The sequence below is a fragment of the Sphaeramia orbicularis genome, chromosome 19 (genome assembly GCF_902148855.1).
Source record: "Sphaeramia orbicularis chromosome 19, fSphaOr1.1, whole genome shotgun sequence".
In the NCBI taxonomy this organism is placed as follows: Eukaryota; Metazoa; Chordata; class Actinopteri; order Kurtiformes; family Apogonidae; genus Sphaeramia; species Sphaeramia orbicularis.
Window position 1 is genome coordinate 26,444,285 of NC_043975.1, and position 23,458 is coordinate 26,467,742.

Below are 23,458 nucleotides of genomic sequence, written 5' to 3' on the forward strand. Positions count from 1 at the left end.
TATAAATCTTCCACTAGAAAGAACCTGTAAAGTGAATGTATTGTAATGTAGTTTTATGAAGTAGAACCTATTTTTAGGGGGTTTGGGGTCAAAGCAGTTCTGTAATATAGCTGATAACTGATCCTTGTTATTAATTAGTGGTAGTTTGTGCATTATTATTTCCTGTGTCTAGACAGATCTTTACCTGACACTTGGTGATTATTTGGATAGACCTCATAACCCTATCTTAACTTCAAAAAAATCATAGCTTAATCTGTCTGCATCCTATCAGAGCACCAAAATGACCTTAGTGGAAGCCAAATTGATTCTGTGATAGCAAGTACTGTCGATGACCAGCAGGTGATGCCAAGATCATGTTTACTGCGCTGTATGCGACATGACAGCGCAGCATTGAATTTAACGAGCGCACAGATTTATCCACCCTAAAATAGAAATTAATATTGGGTTAATGTCAAATGATAGGCTTTTACAGTCTGTTTTGGTTAGAGAAGGCCATAATACTTACATGTTTTTAGTGATATAAGGTGGCACTAATTAGAGTTTTTCTGAATTTAACTAGATAGATTGGGTAAACAATGAGTTAAATACATCTGAAGGCTTTTTAAGAGGACAATATGAACTAGAAAAAAATGTTAACATGTATTTACATGCTCATAAGATGCACAGTTAAAATAATTTCCATCTCTGTGCAAATCCTAACATGCAAAAATACACTTTATGAGCAGAAGAGGCTGTGTGAGCGATGAGCAGGTGGTTGTGTTTTAGGGTGGATTTTCTGCGGATCCGAGCTCACAGAGATCAGCGGACCTAAGAGGAGACAGTCGGCCTCAGCTGCTCAGTCCAGCCATCAGAATGGACTGATAAACATCAGGGTGTGGGGCGATGTTCAGGTACGGAAAACTCTGTATACTCTTCTCTTTTTGTTACTAGAACAAGATCAGGGTAAAGACTGAAGGTCTGTGGTTTTATTTGCCTTAAATTGTGGATCGTTTGCTCGGCTTGTTTTCACACCCTGTTTTTGACAGCTGATTTCAACATCATCCCTGTGCATTTCATCAAAATGATCATTTGTGCCATGGTTTATGTTGGTTGTTAATTCAGATGTATTTTCACTGCATTGCTGATCCTGGATGTGCTGTCTAGGTCTAATATACTTCTGTATCCTATATATACAGTCTAAGCAGTGTCAGTTTAAGCCTGGCCATATTCTCCGTTGGATTAAAGCTAGTGTGTGTGTGTGTGTGGAAAGAGCAACAAATAGATGTTCTGAAGCTTTTCTGTTACATAAATGTATGTTAACATTATATAAAGAAGATTGAATGTTTTCTGGGAATGCAACTGTATATTAAATTATTTAAAAGGCAGCCAGGGCCACCATGATTTTTCCTCTGTGGTTATTTTATTATTTTCTCTTCACTGAAATTTCATGTATAATCAAATCTCAAACTGAAATATCCAGGATGAATTTTTGTAGGTCATCATACTGTTCACAGGGCAGTCAAACTCCCTCTGTGGCTCATGGTATGTCTGTATGCTTGAGATGATGAATTCAGTGTTGTTTCCCCACATCCCCTGGTGGTTTTTTAATGTGTTTTAATGCATGTCAAACAGACACATGGCCTTTAAATATGATAGTAGGGGTCACCATTAACAGCAGTTTCACTTGGCCTGGTTTCTGTCTCTTTTTCGACCTCCATTATCTCTCCATTAATCACACTCAGAGCTCAACATTTATCTGTATGCACTTTGTTTTCTGCTCGCATGCATATAAAATAGTTTTAATCTGCAATCTGGCAGATACAGTAGGTATATCCTTATATATACCAGAAGTTATCAAATCAACTGACCAGGTGTAATAAAAAATCTTCTCAAATTACTTCAGCATTTTGTGGCAGTGCAAGCATAAATAAGTATGTGCTAAATATCATGCTTACCATATCATATGCTTATCCATATTAAAATATATATGTATTTGTATTTGTTATACTAAATCAAAAATTGCCCATGTCCTCGGAAAAGGGCACTAAGAAACAAAATGAAACAGGGTCATTGTCAGTTAGATATGTGAGTAAATCATAATTATAATCTGATGTCAAGGAAACCCTCATTTAATTGTCTACGTTTAATTTTATTCCATAGTTAATTCACTGAACATATTTGACATGTAGCTGTGATTAAGAGTGCAACAAACAAGATACTTTAGTCGCAGTGAATGATCTAACAGGTTACCTAAGCTTGATCCTTTTTATAACTTGGCTCCCTTTCCTGCACCTGCACTGATGCTTTGTAGCCTATGTTGACTTAGTTTAACCTAAGGTTAAAAAATAAATAGATAAAAAAAACTGGGTGAAAGGTGCGGTTGACGGCTTGCCAAAAACCCCTGAACCGGTTTTTTGAGCTGTCCAACATTGTCTGCGTTCAATAGATTTGGAGCATAATGTCTAACACTGTGTCTGTAACCTACTTAAGTCAGGAGTGCTGTATTAATTGGGACTATTATGACAAGAGCTGCTTTGTTACTGGTGTCTCATTTAGCTGAGGGTTGTATTTCTTTGTGCTTGGAGTCTAACGATGAGTTCAGTGGTTTAGCTTAAGCTTTCAGTCTGATTATGGGTCAATGTGATAAATGAGGCTCCAGGACACAATGATACCTCTGGGACATTGTTTTGTGTGTTTGAGTTGCTCATTGTACTTGAAATATGGGTTAACGCAGCTACAACTTATAAGGTAGGAAGAGTGGCCTAAAGAACTAAGAACTAAATGAGTAAACCATTAGTCTGAGTCATATTTTGTCGTGATATCTGGTTACAACATTAATTCTAGTGAAGAGGACAATTTTTTTTTTTAAAGAGGTAATATACCAGGCTAAGGTTTGTCAGGGTATCTATAATATTTCAGATTTATGGTAGATACAGCCACAGAGAATGCATTAACTCTCAGGTTGGAATACGTCAAATCATTACTTTCATAGACGAGCTTGAACAAGCTGATACAAAACAAATAGGATCACCTCAGACAGTTTCCCTCAAGGCTACTACAGAAAGAAAGAAGAAATATTAGAAGAAAATTGAATGTAAATGGGTGTAACTGAAAAGCTAATAACCACTTCAAAAACCCTGCATTGTTTGGTCTGAAGACATGCGGTTTTTTTCCTCTCTGTTCTCCCTGTGGTTGATAAACTCTGCTGTAAAAATGAAAGACTCTGAAGTGAGGGCTTTCGTAGATTAATTTCCAGCTGTGGTTTAGAACCATTGAGTCTTGAGTTGAATCGTTCCTTGTTGAAGCTTACAGGCTCAGATATGGAGCTACAGGAAGTCTGCAGGACTCAGTCAGATTTCAGCAACATGATACACAAACCTGTGCAACGCCTCAGCAGACCTTTGTCCAAGCAGCTTTAAATTCTTGTCTGTCCTCTAATCTATTTCTTATTTTCCATCTTTAGATATTTTTGCCATGGAAATGGACATGATACCAAAATTCTCCTCAAAAGATGAGGAGATCGACTTCTGGAAGGCTCTATCCCTGAAGTATAAGAAAAGGTATGTAACCCACTAGTGTTTGTCCTTTCAGTAACATTTAAAAGACCTACAAGAGAAGAATGAATTCTTTTCTACATTTAACCTTTCCTAAGTTATGTATCATCATTTATTATACTATTTTTCTCTGCATTTTTGCATTTCTCAGTGAAAAGCATGTATTTTCCTATATTTCATTGTCTCACCATGTAGATTTTCATAAAAGGTCAGAATAAATTCAAAGGTTATTGCATAAAAACAGAGAAAACTGAACAAAATGTAACTTGTTCTGCAAATAAATCATGGGCCATAAAAAGAAAAGACTACAAACGCTGTGATTTGGATTTTACTGGTGAGTCAATGTTGTAGAAGGTGATTGTGTTTCCTTGTTCACTATGGAGCCTCTGAACATCCAAAAAAGATGAACTAATATGAATCATTTCAGTTCATTTTAGATTAGTGTATACTTTTGGTTATCAGTGGATACTTAGGTCTTTGAGGGTTAAACAATTCCCAATATCACAGTGATAATAGTGATTCTAATGGAAACTTCATTAATTTTTAGTGTTTTTAAATTGTATTTAAATGAAATGCTCTTGGACAACTGAAAAATGTTTTGTATTTATCGTTAATGGAAAAATGAATCATTGATTGATATAACTAGTGTAGTCAGTGACTATATTAAAAAAACAGAGGAAAAGATAGGTTTGCCTTTTCAATTCCAAACAGTGCCATTGTAACAGAATCTGGTTTATATGTTTGTGGGAAAGACAGCTCATCACAGCTGCATCACATCCCCCTGCAAATCCTTTATGTGTTTTCTTGTCTTTGGGTTTCAGTCAACTATTCTCACTCTTTCAATTAAAGATCAGTGGTGGCAGATCCTGTTACACTTTTCTAAAGAGTCTTATGTGAGACAAGTGGTAAAAGGCTCTGTAGAAAACGCTCTCTTGTCCCCACAGATTCAGCTCCTGTTTCAGTTTAACCATTAAAGTCTCTCTGGTTTCTTTGTGCTCCCACCTTTAAATGGGTTTATGTAAGAACGGAGTGCGTCTCTGTTACTGTGGTCGACATTAGCAAACATTTTAATGATAAAGCTAAGCTGTTTTTCTCCAGCATTATCAGAGTAGAGGAAAACACCGGTTACGTTCTCACACAATGCACTAAAGGAATGAGGCTCACACCCAGTTATGCAACAGTATTTAGACAAAGAGCTTCCTTCAGGCAACCAATTGTGTACACTACATCACATATAAGTATTGTATTGTCTTGCAAAAATGGATGTGCTATTTTGAGGCACATGATAAATATATACAGTATGTTAGATATGAATGGGCTGTTGGGATTTCTCCTGGCATTCAGACAGATATAACTGTGCCATAGGTGTGGCATTGCACTGATTAATGGGGATTTACACCTTTAAATGCAAAAGGTTTGGGGTTGGAATAAACCTGTTGGAACATTGATGTTAAATAAAAGGACAAGTCTCCACAGACTGCTCTTCAGATACACTTAGTATTTTTTATGAAGGCTTGTAACCGTGGAGAAGTAGCATCAATGTGCAAATCCGTAACAGACCTTTTCTAGGTAAAACCAATTCAAAGTCAGGCCTCACTGAACATTTCCACTTTAGGCCAAAAACGGGCATCGGTTAATGGATTTTCTGGCCACGTGCCAATATCCAGCACTTTAGCTCACATGTTAGAGGTCGCTTCAGTCACTATTTATAGAGGCATGTGTCTGTGTGTGTCTGTCTGTATGGGCTCATCCATGACTGTGTCAGACTCTTACGTAACTTGCACTGTTATGAAAAATTGGTCAGTGGTCACATGCCCTCTAGCATATGGTTGAATATATTGTGAAGTGAATGATCATAACATGAAAATTCATTTACGTTTACTGGTCATATTGATGCACAAGATGAATTTGAGTTTTTTTGTCTGAATACTATAAGAAATGACATATTAGCTGATGTGAGCTTAAAGCTGCATACAATCTTACAAGTGTTTACTGCAAGAAACAACTTGACTGTTTCCATCTATTTGGTAAGATTTATTTATTTTCTAGTGTGCTAATATTAAAGGATGGAATCACAAAGCATAAAATAAAACTTAGAGGACATAGGGGAGCACAAACATCCATCTAGACCTCACAGTCCTGTAATTTAGTCAAATGCGCTTTCTATATCAAATCCAGAGCTACTATCCTGCATTCTTTAGATGTTTCCCTCTTCTAGCACACCTGACGGTCCTTATCAGACTTCTGCAGAGCTTGATGATGGGCTTATCATTTGAATCAGGTGTGTTGGAAGAGGGATACATCTAAAACATGCAGGATAGTAGCTCTCGAGGACCAGGATTGGACACCCCTGTTCTAGACTATGAATCTGCTTTAAAATGCAACAAGTTCATCTATATTCTATGCCTGATCGCTGCATGAAATTTAATAAAAATCAGTGCAGCAGTGTTTACATAACCCCGTAGACAAACCAACTAACATTACATTACCTCCTCCACAGACAAAATAAAAACTGGGTCAGTGCTCCAGTTGCCAGATATGTAAAGTGAGGTGCCAACACTTGATTTTCTAAGTATAATAGTTGATGAATGCTCCCTCCCACCGTCTCTCCCAGACTCACAGACGACCTCTATCTGTCTCGGCTTGTCTGATCCATTTTTCTGCCTTTAGCTGCCAGGAGGCCCAGGAGGAGCTGCTGGAGTTTCAGGAGGGAAGCAGGGAGCTGGAGGCTGAGCTGGAAGCACAGCTGGGCCAGGCCGAGCATCGGCTGAAGGACCTGCAGTCTGAGAACCACAGACTGAAGAATGAGGTTGAAACGCTAAAGGTAACCACACAAGTGACATTAAAGAAAGGACTGATGTGTCTTTACATCAATGGATGGAAATGGTTGAGTCACCAGTTCATCTATACAGCATGTTCTTAGAAGACTGTTCCATCAAGTGTTTCAGATATACTTTAATTTTTATTACTCATATTAATAAGTATGATACACAGTGCATCTGCAGTGTGTTTTTCAGTACCATAACAGCATAGAGAGACCAGTAGTAACAGCCACACACAAATATATTCAATAAACAGTATTATATTTTCTATTTTACAGAGACAAGCAGGTAGTTCCTGTAAATAACTGCTGTTTCTGAAATGAAAATGCCTTGTCATGAAACTCAAGTCACTGTATTATTTTCATCCTTCTAATTTCTGTTTTTTAAAATGTGGGCAGAAAAGGGAGAAACATTTCTAGACCACCTATCATTATTGTTATTATTAAGATTTGTATTGATCATTGCGCTGAAAATTACATAATTGTATAATCATCAGTAATTGCTTTATTTTATGAAAGGTCCAGACTAATGTTACAGAAAAATAGAAATGCATTGGAAAAAGTAGCATGTTATCACAAAAATCATGTTTTCAGAGGAGCTCATGCCTTGGTAAGAAGAACCAAGATCATCCTTGCTCCTCTTTATTTGCATTAGTTTTTAAAGTATTATTTAGATATATGGACATATGTATGGACATGAATTTTTTGAAGGTGTGATATCATTTTTAATCCATAAAACAGAAATATTTGACAAACTAGCTTTGCAAATACTGGTAAAAGCCAAAATTATGTTAAGATTTAAAGAAGAGGGGAAAAACTGAATGAAATTCTAAGTGGAACCATTCTATTTGTATTAAACAACACTCAAATTTAGTCACCACTTTTATTATCATTCTGTCGTCAGCATCTGTTCATGATGAGTTCATCATTACTCACACTTAATATCAAGTCTTAAAATGCATTAAGGTTTCTAAGTGAACCAGTGAGTGCAGCATATGTAACTCCATGTATACCCTTGAAATCCATATTTAATGTGCTGTGTCGTCTTATATCATCACTTGTGCTTGAGCGAAGCCTCTTGGGAATTAGCAGAAGTGTGTTGTACCAGCTGCTGCAGCCTTCAACACACTTACATCTTCAGTTGTCATCTGGTTGTATATGGATGCTCTAAAGCATTCTGGGATCACACCATTAACATCAGGTTTGTCCTTTACACAGCAAAACAAAGGTGATAATAATATGCCCTGCAAGAGCAATACCGCACTGTTACATTTCTTGTGAGTCTGCTGAAGGTCTGCCTGAGACATTTATGATTAAATTCACCTGCTTCACTGAGGGTACAGTCCAGGGGATGATATATTTCTTACTGTGGGAATCCAGGTGCAATCTAAATGGTAATCTCTCTTCATAAAGTGCTGAGGTTCCTCTCTTTTCCAATCTCAGCACTTATCAACCAACACCTGCTATGTCCTAAGATGGTTGTATACTGATGCAGCTGATCGTTATGCCTCTCATACATAATGCATTAGATTGTGTCTCGTATTTATTCTCACTGAATAATTACTAAAACGGAGGGGTTGCACATGCATGTGATTGTAGCCATGTGAGTTCAGCCACCAGCAGTGGGGTCTATTTTTTGAGATTGGACAGGATACTCGACCATATGTTGGGAGGAAATGTGTGGTTTTGTCCGGCACGTGTGTGGGTGTGAGAGGAAAAGAAACAAAACTCTGAGATCACTGCTGAAGAACTAAAAGATGCCGAATGCACGGCTCTGTCTGATCCATGTGTGTCTGACTCAGGCTGATTCAGGTGCCATAGTAACAGCAGATATAGGTCAGACAATATTGAGTTGATTGTCCCGTAGCTGGTGGGTACAGTATATAGGTCATACATCACATCCACCAGTGGAGTGAAGGAAAATGAGGGGAGCAATGAAAGATAGATGATAAAACTATACATAAGGAGGTGTGTGAAGGATCTGTTTTTTTATAATACTCAAGTCATTTAACCCATAAAGACCCACATCTATTTTTGTGGTGACTAATATTATCCTTTGCATTTTTCAGTAAAAATCAAGTCTTTTCCTATATTTGATTTACTTACTGTGTAGATGTGCTTAAAAGTGCAGAATAAATTGAAAGGTTATTATATCTGAACAGAGAAAACTGAAGCAAAAGTGACTTTTTCAGCAAAATATATCTTTAATGAACTTAAAAACAATCATCTAACATAAAAGCCCCTGCTATTTGTGAACTACATGGGTTTTATTGGTAAATCAGTGTCGTAGACTAACATTTTTTTCCATGTCTACTCTACAGAGCCTCTGAAAGTCCAAATGGCTCATATCTGATGCCAGTGACAAGATGAGAAACTGACTTTTAACTGAATTACTTAAATGCATTAATGGGATGCATGGTTCACAAGTTATTAAACATTTTATGGCTTTTATCCCATATCATGTACTATCTGATCTGTAGTTGTCTTGAATTAATATCATGTAATTAACCTCCTGTTCCCTTTCATCAGGAGAAGCTGGAGCACCAATACTCCCAGAGCTATAAGCAGATCTCCGTACTGGAGGACGACCTTGGCCAAACACGCAGCATCAAGGAGCAGCTGCACAAATATGTCAGAGAACTTGAGCAGTCCAATGATGACTTGGAGAGAGCCAAACGGTGTGTGTGTGTGTGTGGTCACGTAATAAGGATGGTTTTTTTTTTTTTAATGATTGAATATATTTAAGCATACTATAACTCAATCTTACATTTTCCCCTGTGATTCCAACTTCATTGAGGTTCTAGTTTCATCTGCATTCACATTTGCCAGAGCTGCATTTTTAGTCCTGTTCTAATCAGCAAATCACTCGAACACAATTGATCAGTGGCTTGAATTTGATTAAAATCAATAATGCAGTTACCCAGGCCTGAAATACTGATCAGTTATTATCATCATTCTTAAGAGGCCAGGACGTACAGAAGGAAACCCCCGGGAATGTCATTGAATTCCTGCTTTTCCTTGATTTGCTGTTTTTCCCATTTCTCTTTTCTCAGAGCTACCATTGTGTCTCTGGAGAACTTCGAGCAGCGTCTGAACCAGGCCATAGAGAGGAACGCCTTCCTGGAGAGTGAGCTCGATGAGAAGGAGTCGCTCCTGGTTTCTGTGCAAAGATTAAAGGATGAAGCCAGAGGTGATTATTGACTAGATTTTACTAATGAGCCTCGCTGTCAATCACCACACAAACACATTAACATGCAACTGCTGCGTCCGCCCTCTGTCTGATCTGCTGTGTCGGTTTCATTGGTTTTGGGAAAGGCACACATAATTTCCCCCTTTTTTGTGACTGACAGACTTGCGGCAGGAGCTTGCCGTGCGAGAGAGGCAGTCAGATGTATCGAGGATGTCTGCTCCAAGTTCGCCCACACAGGACAATGTGAAGATGGACACCGCTGTGCAGGCCTCCCTCTCCCTCCCAGCAACCCCACTGAGCAAAGGTCTGGACAATGCCTTCGCCAACCCAACAGGTAGCTACAGCCCAGTGCTCCCCTCAGCACAGTTTTTCTCCAAATGCTTGTAAAAAAATTCTGCTCTTAATTTCATGCAGACATTGTCACATTTTTTGCTTCACCATATTACACAGCTTTTTTTTTTTCCATTTTATTTTATTTTATTGAAAAAAGTGATGAAATATCTCCAACGTTATCATTCATACAGATGTTATCTATTAGAGCCCTTTTTGTATTTCCTATTTTAGGTGTAAAAACAAAAAGCAAACATATAAACTGGGTGCTTACAGTTTGGGTGTTTCTCACTTCAAAACAATCATAGCATTACAATACCTCTGGGGTTTTTTAAACGTTACACATGTTCATGCAGAAAAACATAAAACAAAGAATAAATGCAGGGAGATTATAAAAAGAGGACATTTTTAGAGGAGTTATACAAATTCTGGGCGGCTAAAGTTTTCAAATTTGATCCATTTGTCCCAAATATGATAAAATTTATTCCTCTGGATTCTGATAGAGTCAATTTTCCCATTTTGAATTTTTGCAAGATGATCTCGTACCAGTCTTCTATTGTTAGTGGAATTGGGTTTGACCACCTTCTTGTAATAGATTTCTTGCTAGCTGCGAAAAGCACCTGTAATAATTTTGTATCCTCCCTCTGTTCTAGTACAGCAACATCACTAAGATATAGATTTGCAAAGTCATGGGTAATATGAACCTTAAAGACTGATATTAAAGTTCCAGTATTGGTCATATTACACAGCTTTGTTCAATAGGTCGCTTTGTTCTAATTGGTCGCTGACAGTATTCTGCAGTCTGTTATTTCGGTATAAGGCATTACTTTTGTATGAGGCATTCCAACCATCGAATCTAATGGACTGTTTTATTTAGCAGAAGCAAACAAGTCATTTTCAATAGCATATTTTAATACATCAGTAATAAGTAATAGAATGTACAGTGGACCACAGATCACCATATCCCTATGCCTTACATGTAAGTCACTGGCCTTTTGCAAGAGGAATCTAAAATGCACAACACGAGTGAAGTGGGTGGCATCTATGAGAAATTGTGAGCAGATGCCTTCAATTTCAAGTTATTTTTAGCCCTGAAATTACATCCCAAGCCAGTTCTACCCTAATACCTCCAAACTATCCTCTATTCTTCAAACAATTCACCATCCCTTTGTCTCACTGTATCTATATCTGTATCTATATCTATATCTATATCTATATCTATATCTATATCTATAGATAGATAGATGTATCTATAGATCTATGCATAATTTAGAACTTGATATTTTCACTGTCTTGCTGGCTATATTTGCTTGTATTGAATATCACTTTCTGAATATCTTGTATTGAGTTACAGAGCTGCATTTATGAATCATTTAATCGAACTTACAAAGGTTCTGACATTTGGTAGATAGAGCATTTTAATTGAGACAGTATGCATCATGCTGATCAATAATGTTGAATTACATGTGTTTTACCAGAGGCTCCAACGCCTTATTTGACCAGTATTGAATCGTCTGTGCTCTCCCCATGCAGTGCTATCAAATGGCTACAGCAGCAACTCACCTCTGACTCCATCTGCCAGAATATCAGCCCTCAACATCGTCAGTGATTTACTCCGGAAAGTCGGGGTGAGTCATTGTCTATAAGTTCCCACACACTTTTTTTTTCTTCTTTTTTCTATCTTATTTCAGGGGGTTTCAGCTTTCTTTTCCCTTGAACACTTTTTTGTAGATAGTCGTTTTTTTTCCTCAGGGGAGCTGGAAGTCATCCTCTATCATATCTCCCCACAGGCTCTGGAGTCTAAGCTTGCTGCTTGCAGGAACTTTGCCAAGGACCAGAAGGCGAGGAGGGCATACGCTCTGGACAACAGCAACGCACTCAACGCCAACACAGCCAACTTCACACCGTCACTTCATACATCATATTTTGACAAAGCGTGAGTGAAACCCAAACCCCTTGACTTTGCAGTGACTTTCACCTAGTTTATGCAATTTAATGGTAGTTTTTGTAACACATGCAGTAATTGATGTGCTACAAGAACCCTGCGGTGTAAAGTCATACCATTATTGTGGACTTTTGATGTGGCAGATGATTAAAAGGGAGCAGGAGAAAGGAATGTCTGAGATCTTTGTGCATTTTTTTTTCCCAGGACAGAGATGGTCACGTTCCCTGCATTGATTTTGGGTAATCACAGGTCCACCGCTGTTACCTCAGCGTGTTTGGGTGCATGCTGCTACTGATTTTAACAAACTAAATAGAAATGTCGTTACTACTAACATTTCTAAAGGGTGGAGGTTCTGGTTTATTTCCCTTCCCTTTTAACTCTTCTTTTAGCTGACTTACTGGTATTGTTTTCCATCTGCTTTCTATTTCTGTACTGATATTTCATTTTAAAATCCTATTTTTAATTCTTGGCTATGAAGAAGAGGGGTTTTTTTCACATTAAAGAAGAGAAACTAAAAGTGCTGTAATAATGAATTTTATCAGAACCAAACAGAAGCTGTAAATGAAGTATTGTCAGTACAGTCACATCTAATTTTAAGGTTGCTGCTCAGTTACATTTTGTGCTGTGTCATTCTCCACTTGGTTTAATGTGTGAGGCTGACAGCACAACAGAGAACTGAAAAGGCAAAGTCTGCGAAATTAGACACATACATAACAGAAACATCTGCAGGAAGGTGCTGCGTGCATGTTTACCTTTAGTTAGATTTTGAGAAGAAAACTGCAGTTTGTCTCACTTGAAGAATATAGGTGACATTGTTTCTATTCTTGTAGGTAACAAGATCAATGAAAAGACTCAAACCAACAATATGATGCGCACTAAATCTTTTTAAAAAAAATCTTCCTAAACCAGTCCTCATGGTTGGCACATTGTCCTAATGTTTGGACAGTTATAGAGGTTATCATTAGCAATTTTGTTTTTAGTCTTCTTGTAAGAAAACTCCAGATATATAATTAGTTGGAAAAATTTGGTCTAGAAATAGCTTTAATTTGCATTTCACAAAGTTATGTTTCAACGTTTTTTCCCACATTCATGACTCATCCTTAAAACATTGATTGTGATCATACCTGAAATGTGACGCAAGAAATAAAGCAGACAAACAGGTCAGTCGAGCAAAATGAGACTTCCTTCTCGGTTTCTGCCGTATTCTATTTGTAGCAGCAGATGAAATGCATCATTTAAAGCCCTCATCTCTGTGTAGTATCTGAGGCCTCCCTGTCCTTGTGATGGAGACGGTTACATTAGGTTTATAATGAGGACAGATTGACAAAGTGAACTGCTGCTGCTCAGGTCAGTTGTTTTTGCTGTGTATGCAGCAGCTGCTGGAAGGTGACATTGTAACTGACTGTCTGGCCAGTGTTACTTCTAATTTCCATCTAAAATGATCCTGTTCGACCTTTCAGTTCTCATCTCACTGCAGTAATACACATTTACAATTTTTCCACCAAAGCAATTCAGGTTGTTTAACTTTTTCTGATTCTTTGACCCGTGGTTCCTTGGTTTCAGCTGTTTATTATCTGTTCGTGCTTTCAAATGAAACCACCCTTGTTATTCACACAAGGGCTGATTTTAGCTGAAAGCACTGGTTATATGTTGATAGAAAAGGGTGTGTTATGTGTGGCTAAAGGTGTGAAACTTTGAACCAGAGAAGGAAGCAAAACTACTTTTAAGGCTAATATTAAGGTACATGTTAAATGAAAATAAAGGTTTAGTACACAGGAGGATTCATGGGGTCTAATTGCAGAAATGAAAAGTTATTTTCATAGTTTACAATGTTTTCATTAGTGTATAATCACCTGAAAATGAAAACCATCTTTTCATTACGTTAGAGCTGTGTTTCCCTCAAAGCTGTTTTTACTGGATCGTCAAGTGGCACAGGAAAATGCAGTAAACGGTAATAATGTGACATGGTAGTTACTTTTCCCAATTAAAACAGAAGAAAAGTGTTTTCTGAGAGGAGTTTATAAATGTTGACCCCAGCAAAGGCATGTATAATAAAGAGGATAGATGTAAAAGATGCAACAAGAGAATAAAGAGGATGCAAGAGTACAAATGAACGAAATCAAAGAGCTAACAAGACAAAAATAAAGTAAAAGAGTGACAAGATAAAATAAAGTAAATAAATAATAATAAATAAAGTAAAAAATTTCAATATAAAAATAGTAGAAACTTAATAATATAAAAATGATGTAAAAGACAGTAAAAAGGTTGGGTGTCAGCTGTGAAAGACGCAAGAAATTAAAAATGACGCAACAATATAAAAAGGTCACAGCTAACAAGACCACAGTGAAGTAAAAAAATTATGACACTTTTAGAGACATTGTATTAACTGTGGAAATGTCAGTAAAGGTGTCAATGTATGGCAATTCTTGATTTATTTTTTCAAGTTTGTGTCCTGTGTACATAACAAATTCCTCTTTTGATTCTTCAGTTGAAAATATTTGAGAACCACTCCTTTAGAATGTTTATGTTCACAATAGATGCCACTAAAGATTACACATTGAACCTTTATAACTTGAAGTATCCTTAAACGTTTGCTGTACTAGTGGAATGTTAGTGGTTGGGAATGGGTTAACTTTCCGCTGCTGGTATTTCCTACCTCATTGGTTGTTGCTACCATTCAAATAACTCTGTTTTGTGTTCTTCCAGCAGGGCAGTGAACGGACTAGAAACTGATAACCGAACAGTCATCACGGCCCCTCCCTCCGCCACCTCCCCAGGCCTTGTGCCCCTCGCTGTGTGACAAAAGTAACCACACCCCCCTCTACCCGACACACCCACCCTGCAACCTAAAATCACATCAATGAAGAAAGGTTGTGTTGTGGAGCACCAAACCCCAAAGAGGGAGCACAAATAGTTAATGCTGTAAAACTTCAATGTACTGTTATCAGTCTCTCTGTGGTCTGTCTTGTTCTGACTCCACAATTGTGCTTTGTACCTTCTGTAATTATGGGTCCCTGTCTGTATATTTTATGTGTTGATGTATCTGCATATTGGCATTTTGTAAGTAACTAGTATGGTTCAACCAGCTACTCTGACACACACTTATTTCTGATTCTCTGAGGATTTGTAAATCTGTCCCATGTGCACATGTTTCACTGACATTTATACAGTATAACAAGTTTTTATTTTGAGGACACCGCTAACATGATTTTTATTTATATTGGCAGCAATAAGTTACTGTAAAGTGCACTCAGAATTGAATGTTCAGCGCAAAAATCACACAAAAATAGTGCATTATCTGGTCTTTGGTCAACAATCTGGCATGTATTCATCAATTATTAATATTCCCAAATGTTCAACATAAGCCTGAAAGGTTCATTTTTTAACTGTTACCATCTAAAAAAAGAAACTGAGCAATTTTGGCTTCTGCTATTATCTAGTCACCCCTGTAGTTTTATTTTTTTAATTTATTCATTCGGTTTCAAAGCTGCCTGAGATGGAAGGTTAATGTCCTGTGTCATTGTAGTGAGTCTAATGGACCATCTATATTCTGAACTATGTGACATACATGTGTACAGTATTGGTCATATTGATCATTATTTAAAGACAGCCACTTGAGTTTTTGCTGTCAGTGTGGAGACCAGTCAACCAGATTTCTGATGTTCCATGGTCTACACGTTTAATCCAGTCAAAGCTGGCATTTTTAATTGCAAAACCCCCATTTTTAATACTGTACACGACAAGCAAGTGAAGCACTTTGATCTTGGCGTGAAATGTGTCGCATTTTGTTTTGTTTTTTTTCATTGAAGTGCAATATTTCCTGTTTGTTACAGTTCAAGTTTTAATTTATTTTGGATTGCTTTTACAGCATGTTTTAATAAATTATGTAATATACTGGTGTACATTCGCATTTTATGAACTATTATGACTGTGAGGGACAATAAATATGAACAAACTTAACACTTTTTTGTAGGTATACTCTTTACAGTCCTATTGGGACTTACAGAACATACTTGAACTTGTGATCAACACTGCCCTCTGGTGGCCAAACACGTAATTTCACGGTAAAGGAGCAGACAGAAACCATGATAATTATAGCACTCTAATTAATATTCATGCCACAAAACAGGCACGTAATTACAGCCAACAATGCTCATTCGCTTGTGTGAATTATTCCTTCAGGGATCATTGACAGATTCCTGCACAGCACATGCAATAGAGTACAAATAGTTTGGGTTCTTGTCTCTGGCACAGTTTTTATCAGCTGTGACCAGCTGCTAAAACACCCACATAATTCAGATTACTGGTAGGCTATACAATATATGTTTTCAAAATTCACAGCTTGCTCAACTGTTCCTTTACATAGTCCAAGAAGTTGCAGTTGAGGAGGGGCTCAGCTGTGTGGTTCAGGCCTCCTCGTTTTCAGCTGCTGCCTCCTTTCTTCTTCTCAGACGCCTCAGCCAACTGCCTCTCCCTCCTCTGCAGAATCTCCATCCTCCTGGCATCATAGCGTGCTCTCTCCTGGGCCCTGAGCTCTTCCACATCCTCAAGGAACCAGTGTCTGCAGGAAAGAAGATTTATTTTGGTTAATGAGGTGAAGATTTAAAACACTGAGGAAAACACTGCTTTATCAGATGCATTCCATGAGGTTATTAGGATCATTTCATTACAGTGCACCAAGCACCACAGAGTTTAGAAGAATTAGGATCAGAATAAACTGAACTGTCATTACACACTCATGCAATAAAATTAAGTTCAGACCAATACGCTGTGCAAATTCACAGTAAAAAAAAACCCCCAAAACAAATAAATACAATTATAAAAAGCTAAAAAGTATCAAATCTAGAGTATAAAACAGGTGCAAGGCAGAAAAATAACAAAGTTCGTTTTCAAAGAGCTCATTGCCCTGTAAATATATTGCATAAAATTGACAAAGATTAAATGTAGTGTTGCACTATAGCTAGGCATTGTCCTTGCAGCACCACGTCAAGTCATGTCATTGATTTTCTTGAAAACAATCAAGTGAAATCTTGAAGGTTTGTGGTAGCTTGAAAAATCCAAAATAGGCCTACTATTTTTTAGTTATGAACTTTGACCCTCTGAACTTAATTCCATCTTTACACAGTACCAGGTTTTCCCTCTATTTTCAGAGAGAGAGATGCTCTCTGGGTCTGCAGGGTTTTTACATTATTTGAAGTAATTATTGAAATTTTTTTTCCAACATTGTTTCAACCATTACCCAAAAAATATGTAAATCTTAATCCATTAGAGCTGGGAAGTGTGACATTTGTGTTGGTTTTGATACTCTCCACATTAATTTTACAACAATTTGGCTTAGGCACTGCCCAAAATGACTTATGGTAAGGAAATCAAAATTTCCCTATGAAAAGCTGTCAAATAATTGTAATAAATCCTGGGAAAATACACAGTTAAAATTGCAGGTTTATCTGGCATATTTAGTAAGTTATATAGCAATGTCGTTACTCCAGGTCCAAATAATTAGACAGGAAAGAAAAATAAGACATAATTGAACTATACAAACACTATACAATAAGGATGAGCCAAAATATCAGACACCAGTAAGGGCTGATATTTGCTGATATCTGCCAATGTCGCTATCAACACACAGGGATACTAACAATTAAACACATTATAAGATCAGACAAAGGTGACCCAAGTAAAAAAAAAATGCAGCACTTAAATGATGGTTTTTGTCATTCATTAAAGGGAAAAAGCAATCCAAACCTACCTGCATTCATTCAAAGATAATGTGTGGGAGAGTGAAAGACTTTGAAAAAATAACAATCTTTATATTTCTAATGACAATTTCTTTGTTACAAGGGTGATAAATAATAATAAAAACAAAATAAAGGTCATAGAAAGTAACAAAGGTATTGGCATCAGCCAAAATGTCATCTTTAATTTCAGTATTGGCATCGTTTTGCAATTGGTGAATCCCTACAGAATGACAATTTGGTGAAACCTAAGAGAATTAGACTGTTTTGTTTTGTTTCATCCATTAAATCAGTCATTTTTATTCACTTGATTTTATTGGACAAGCAAAGTTCAACCAAATACAGTGGAAAAATACCCAAATGGTTAGGCTTACAATGCACTGGGAAATGCTGAACTTTAGCTCTCAGAACAGCTAAAATATACTTGGAAGAGTGATAGAATTTTACAAGGCCCACATACTGAATACAGGTCCCACCTGATTTTCCTGAAGGAGAGGACTCAGCATATTGGTTGAGTTTTCATAGAGTGACCTATTTGAGTTTGGCTGGTTTAAATTATAATTCATTTTTAATTTACTATGTTTAGTTTTGAGTTTGTTTAAGTAACTTTAAGTAACTCTGATTTCTGATGAAGACATTAAATCCCAAACTTCACTGCCATTTTCCCAGAACAGTGGGGGAAGTAAACTGCACATAATGAACACCTGCTGGGCTCTTATTGGCCCACACACCTGGTCAAAGTCTCCCCACTTCACTGCTGCAAAATATAAAACAAAACATAGGAGTTATCTGCTTTTTTAGCATTACCTTGAGGTTTCTAAGTTCATGCACCTGTCTGACATATACAGCAACCAAGACAAACTTAGATCAACTAAATATTTGCCTCACCTGTTAAAGAAAGCAGTGGCCAGTCCGACAATGAGGGTCCCGAACAGAACTGGTTTAGCAAAACGTTTTCCTGCTGACAGTTTGTGTTGCGCCATTATAACTCCTCTCCGTAAGGCAAAGAGAACATTCGTCTAGTTGCTTTGAATCTGAACTTTCAAGTAACCATTAGCTAACTGTTATGAATCCATCTGTCTGTATGAAACCTAATGACCTCCCTCCTGACACACACATGCAGTAACTCACGTACGGCCACTTCCGTTTCCCAAATTTATGAAACAGATGATTCCTGATAGGGGTATTTCGATTAACTGACCATACACACTATTATTATTGTATTGTTTTGCGACGAAAAGACTGGGTTACATTTTAAATCAGCGCTATATAGCATCACAAGCTAGATGTTAATGTTAAACGGATAACTTTAAGGCGGAACTATAGTTGTAAGGAGCCGATATTTCAGTAGGAAGCATTTCGAGGTCGGAACGCCAAAGCTAGTGTGTTTATGTGTGGTAGTGCATCCTGGAAGAGATGTATTTTAGACCTAAGCTAAATATTTAGGTCGTGGATTTTTTTCTGCACCAATAAGGCGGACGTAAAACAAGGAGAAGAGGGGTAATGTATATTTTTCTGCCGTAAATTGACCGCTTTGGCTTTTAACAAAGATGTCGAAGAAAGACTCCTCTTACGGCTCTGACCGGTTTGAGTATTTACAGACTCTGGTCACTGAATTTCAGGACACTGACAGTGAAGGTGAGTAAAATGAGGAAAGTAAACCCCGACTCAGACACGTTCAAAGAGACTTTAGATTTACAATAATGAACAGTGAAGATATAAGCTAATTCTACTCCTACAGACCTACTCTTTCCACTTTTCTGCTGTTACGCTCAAAGAATTTCCATTGATAAAGTGTGAAACCTACTTTCTGTTCAATGAAAGTTTTGTCAAAAAAAAGTCAGGCTCCCCTTTTTACTGTAAAATTTTGTTTACACTTAAAACACAAGGCTAGATGTTGCTCCACATATAACTGCTAAATTTGCAGTATTGTTTACGCTGAAGTTGTTTTAAGCTTCATACAAAAATGTACTTAGTATGAGTTTAATGCATGCTCTTTTACATAATATGAGTATTATTACTATAGTGTGAGAGATTGGCAGAAATTGTTGTTGGAATTCTGTTTATAATTAACATGGATTTTCTTTTCTTTTTGTTTTCTACATCAGAGGCAAAGGAGCAGGTGTTGGCTAATTTGGCCAATTTTGCATATGACCCAAAGAATATTCTATATCTGAGGGAGCTGCAAGTGACCGATCTCTTCTTGGACATGTTGACTGAAGAGAATGAGAACTTTGTGGAGTTTGGGATGGGTGAGTATCACACACCTTAATTTTGATTTTATACACTGTTTCAGCTGTAAACCAGAAATCACTTTCATAATGTGTCTCTGCTTGTTATGTCTCCAGGAGGCCTCTGTAATCTTAGTATGGATCCTCAATGCAGAGACCTCATCCTACAGATCGGTGGCATCTCCTTAATCACAAATTGTTTGTCAAGCCAGAGGGAGGAAACGGTTCTGTCGGCTGTCACTACCCTTATGAACCTCATAACACCATCATCACGCGCCGACATCACTGATCCAGCCATACTGCAGTGCATGATGCGCTTTTCCTTGTCAGAGAGCCCCCGTCTGCGTAATTTGGCTGCTATATTTTTACAGGACTGTTGCACGGAGGAGCAGGTGGCCAGAGCAGAGGAGCAGATGCAGGGACAGCATCAGACAGCAGTCGGGATTCCTCTGCCAAAGGACTAACGGAGTCAATGTTTGGAGCAATGCAAGTGAGGAACATTAAATGGATAAATCTGCTCTCTGTGAGAGCACTTTTTTTTTTTTTTTTAAACCTTTAGACTTTTTGATATATTGGAGCAAGTAGGTCTTAGGTGTCAATCACGGGTAAAATTTCCATCCTTTTAAAGCTAGAGCAGTGAAGGAATTAAACTATTGTAACATTGATATGTTGCACCGAAATATTTTTTTCACAGCACTTAAGCCAAATGGAACAAACTTTATTGTGAGTTTTTATCAAGTTTTGCAGTCATCTATGCCATATTAAATGGCAATTCAGATCCATTCGCTCGTTTGACATATTATTTTGGTAACCAAAAATATGGATTACTAGAGGACATAATTTTTCTCAGTAATTACTGAGTGTAATGTGGATTTACAATGTTTATGTCTTTTTAAATAGAGATTGTCAATGTCAAATTGAAGCTGGTCAAAACTCAGAAAAACCCTGTTTGTGTTGGCAGAATTTAATGATACAGTTTGGATCATGATACAGGTGTAATTCAGTATTTTGGAATATTGACATTTTTTATTCTAGTTTTTGAAAAAACTGCTTTAAAAAAACACTACATGTTTATAATGTTTTTTATCCAATCAGCGTTGTGGAATCTGCATTTATCACAGTGCCTGTAACAGCTAACACTGCTATGTAGTGGTCAGGGCTTCATAAACAACACAGAATGAACCCCGAGCTGTTGTGTATTTTTGGACATGCACTAAAATGATACCGTTTGGGGAACTGAAACAGTATTATAAAACATAGTATTGCGATGCATACAACACATTAAAAAAAGAAGATCCACAATAATGTGGAACATGCATTAAAACAACACTGGTTTTGACAAGAAGTGTTAAAGTTCATTCTTGACCTTAGAAATATGTCAGGAGTCTTAACTACTGACTCAGAAGACTTGACTTCATCATTTTTTAGTAAGTGTTTCACAGAGCTTTTAGCTGCATCTCAGAACTGGAGTTTGCTCAGTTGCCATGGAGATGGTTTACTTGGCCTGCATACAGGGTATCAGTCACATGATAAAGCTGCTGAAGAGGATAGACAGAGACAGAAATGATGTCAAAACCATTAACATGAGCACAATGAATGACCTTTTCCTTGAAAAATGGGTAAACTTCATCCACTGAGGCACCGATTTCTTCAGAGGAATGATATGAGATGTTTGCAGCCTCTGATACAATCATCTATCATTTCACTCCCTTTAATATCAGCGTGTAGTAAATGTCATTTGGCTGGTCTTCAGTAACTTTCCTGATGTTCTCTTCTATCAGTAAGACTTCAGTAAAGCATCCAAGCTTAAGAGACAACAAACAACTGCAATTTCTCTACCACTATTATCATGTTAGATAATAGAATATACATTGTTTTCTTTGAAATAAGGATTTTAAAAGGTGAGTGTTTGCAAATGGGAATTAGGTGTTGGTTTTGTGTTTTTTTTTTGGTAATATTTCCTAAATATTGCGGTAGTAATAGTAGCAGAAAACTACAACAACTGATGGTTTATAGAGGAAAAGGTTGCACAAACAAGGCCTCTATGTACTCCACAAACCCAAGGGAAACCCTGATAATGTATGTTTCATAGTCATCCGGGAGAATTGTCAGTCTTATGGCTTCTGTCACTGGCAGTACAAGTGCTGAAGATATTTATACACAAAGAGCACAAAAACAGGATGATGACAATTTAATTTCATTGATTTAAGTATAAAATGTATATAATACACTACAGTATTACAAGGAGGAATGACCACACAAGTTCATTACGTGTGTTCACTAACTTGTACATTCCTTTGGCCGCTTAAGTGATTTCCCAAGATGCAGGGCGGATGCTGTGGCACAAGTTAAAGCTAACTGGTTGGCTCTTAGACTCGGCACTTTGCTTGGAGAATACCACATCCTGAGACATTAAATTCAAGCCCCAAAATATGTAAAATAAAAAATGCTAAATAAACCTTGAGGTTCCCTCTCATTGCCAGGAGTGCTGTTTGTTTTCTTCTGGGCTCTTAAGAGCTATTTCTGGGCTGAGTCCTTCAGGTCTAGACAGAAGACGACATCCGATCCTGCCGCCCAGCGTCAGGTGGACAGCACATGTACCCTGGTCAGACTAGAGAGGAAATTCTTTACAGGTTTGGTCGGGTTGAAAGTCAAAGTGTATGTCTGTAATACTTGTTCTTTTGAAACTCCATGCAGTTCTCATTTTCCACAGTGAGCCAATCAGTGTTTGTGTAAGTGTGCGTGTGTCTGAATCACATTCCAGTGGCTTAAAAGGAAAGCACCTGCCATAGAGATCAATAAAAATACCTTCACTCTTCCCGTAAAAAGAGAAACACCCATGCCTGGTTTTAATAAAGGTGTAAAAACGTTCATGTCAATGTAAAAAATGTTATTATAGCTTTCTGGAGGAAAAAGGACTGTGGAGAGTGGTGTGTGGTTCAGTTCATTCTGTGCCCCTCTTTAATATGTGTTCCGTAAGACTTCCACTAATTTTTGGATTCACATTTGTATTATACCTTTAATTAACGGTTGTATTGTAAACAGATGGTTATAGTAAAACAGGCACAATACTGGTTTCATGCACAGATATCACATGCCTGCATGAAGCTCGAGGTGTGTTATTATTCCTTTAAAACTTTTAAGACTTTACAATTGATGGATATGTATTGCTAAGTGCTGTTTTTGGAATACAGTATTCAATTATAAAAGCTCCATAGACACATCTAGCCTCTCATTTTCCCTTCTTCAGTCCAAGCTTCACCTCAACCTCCTCACGTAGTTTTTGTTTCTGGATCTGAGAAGAAGAAAAAAAAAATGTGACAGGGCTGCAGGACAAACATGCTTTTGCATCAGTAACACAAACATAAAGGCAGCACATGCACAGCAAAAGGTACATAGACAAAAAATTCAGGACACATCACACCTAAAGCTTTTAGGACTTCCAATGCCCACCAATCTGAGCTATTATGAAAAAAATGCTCATCTCAGTCTCAAACAATATTTCTTTTAAGTTTAATAACCTGCTTTTTGTTCCGGAGTGAGAGTTGAAGAAACCAGACGGTTACTTTAACCCTCTGAGACTAGAACAACTATTGTAACACTTGGCCCTGGGTCGCCGTAAAGGGGAGGTAAACATGACAAATTCATGGGCCCAGCATTTGTGGGGGCCCAT

The 23,458-nt window shown here is 37.5% G+C and overlaps 3 protein-coding genes across 6 annotated transcripts in view; 2 read left to right on the forward strand and 1 right to left on the reverse strand.

Moving 5' to 3' along the window:
* The first annotated feature begins 777 nt into the window (after window positions 1-777).
* On the forward strand, window positions 778-15,721 carry ndel1a (nudE neurodevelopment protein 1-like 1a). 4 transcript variants are annotated; one of them, XM_030163192.1, is made up of 10 exons: window positions 778-890; window positions 3,443-3,539; window positions 6,204-6,357; window positions 8,884-9,032; window positions 9,408-9,544; window positions 9,705-9,878; window positions 11,408-11,502; window positions 11,665-11,810; window positions 12,024-12,058; window positions 14,526-15,721. In XM_030163192.1, exons 2-10 carry the CDS (start codon window positions 3,454-3,456, stop codon window positions 14,534-14,536), a joined length of 987 nt encoding a protein of 328 aa, XP_030019052.1. In that variant the 5' UTR covers window positions 778-890; window positions 3,443-3,453; the 3' UTR covers window positions 14,537-15,721. The 4 variants fall into 4 exon arrangements, with proteins under 4 accessions (XP_030019052.1, XP_030019053.1, XP_030019050.1 ...); XM_030163193.1 differs by having other exon boundaries at window positions 14,529-15,721; XM_030163190.1 differs by lacking the exon at window positions 12,024-12,058.
* Window positions 15,722-18,928: 3,207 nt separating this feature from the next.
* Window positions 18,929-21,666, forward strand: armc7 (armadillo repeat containing 7). Its single transcript, XM_030163197.1, has 3 exons — window positions 18,929-19,192; window positions 19,663-19,806; window positions 19,903-21,666. Exons 1-3 carry the CDS (start codon window positions 19,105-19,107, stop codon window positions 20,247-20,249), a joined length of 579 nt encoding a protein of 192 aa, XP_030019057.1. The 5' UTR covers window positions 18,929-19,104; the 3' UTR covers window positions 20,250-21,666.
* A 113-nt stretch (window positions 21,667-21,779) lies between these two features.
* Window positions 21,780-23,458, reverse strand: part of acsf2 (acyl-CoA synthetase family member 2) — a 32,834-nt gene continuing 31,155 nt past the window's right edge. The window contains 1 exon segment of the mRNA XM_030163188.1: window positions 21,780-23,080. Within this exon segment, the coding sequence (XP_030019048.1) occupies window positions 23,018-23,080 (63 nt within the window). The 3' untranslated portion in view covers window positions 21,780-23,017.

Bases quoted from the DNA above. Each gene is read 5' to 3' on its own strand.
- armc7 (XM_030163197.1), top strand. From the start codon at position 19,105: ATGTCGAAGAAAGACTCCTCTTACGGCTCTGACCGGTTTGAGTATTTA. The intron at 19,193-19,662 runs GTGAGTAAAATG...TTTCTACATCAG, and splicing joins TCAGGACACTGACAGTGAAG to AGGCAAAGGAGCAGGTGTTG. The intron at 19,807-19,902 runs GTGAGTATCACA...TTATGTCTCCAG, and splicing joins CTTTGTGGAGTTTGGGATGG to GAGGCCTCTGTAATCTTAGT.
- ndel1a (XM_030163190.1), top strand. From the start codon at position 3,454: ATGGAAATGGACATGATACCAAAATTCTCCTCAAAAGATGAGGAGATC. The intron at 9,033-9,407 runs GTGTGTGTGTGT...CTCTTTTCTCAG, and splicing joins GACTTGGAGAGAGCCAAACG to AGCTACCATTGTGTCTCTGG. The intron at 9,545-9,704 runs GTGATTATTGAC...TGTGACTGACAG, and splicing joins ATTAAAGGATGAAGCCAGAG to ACTTGCGGCAGGAGCTTGCC.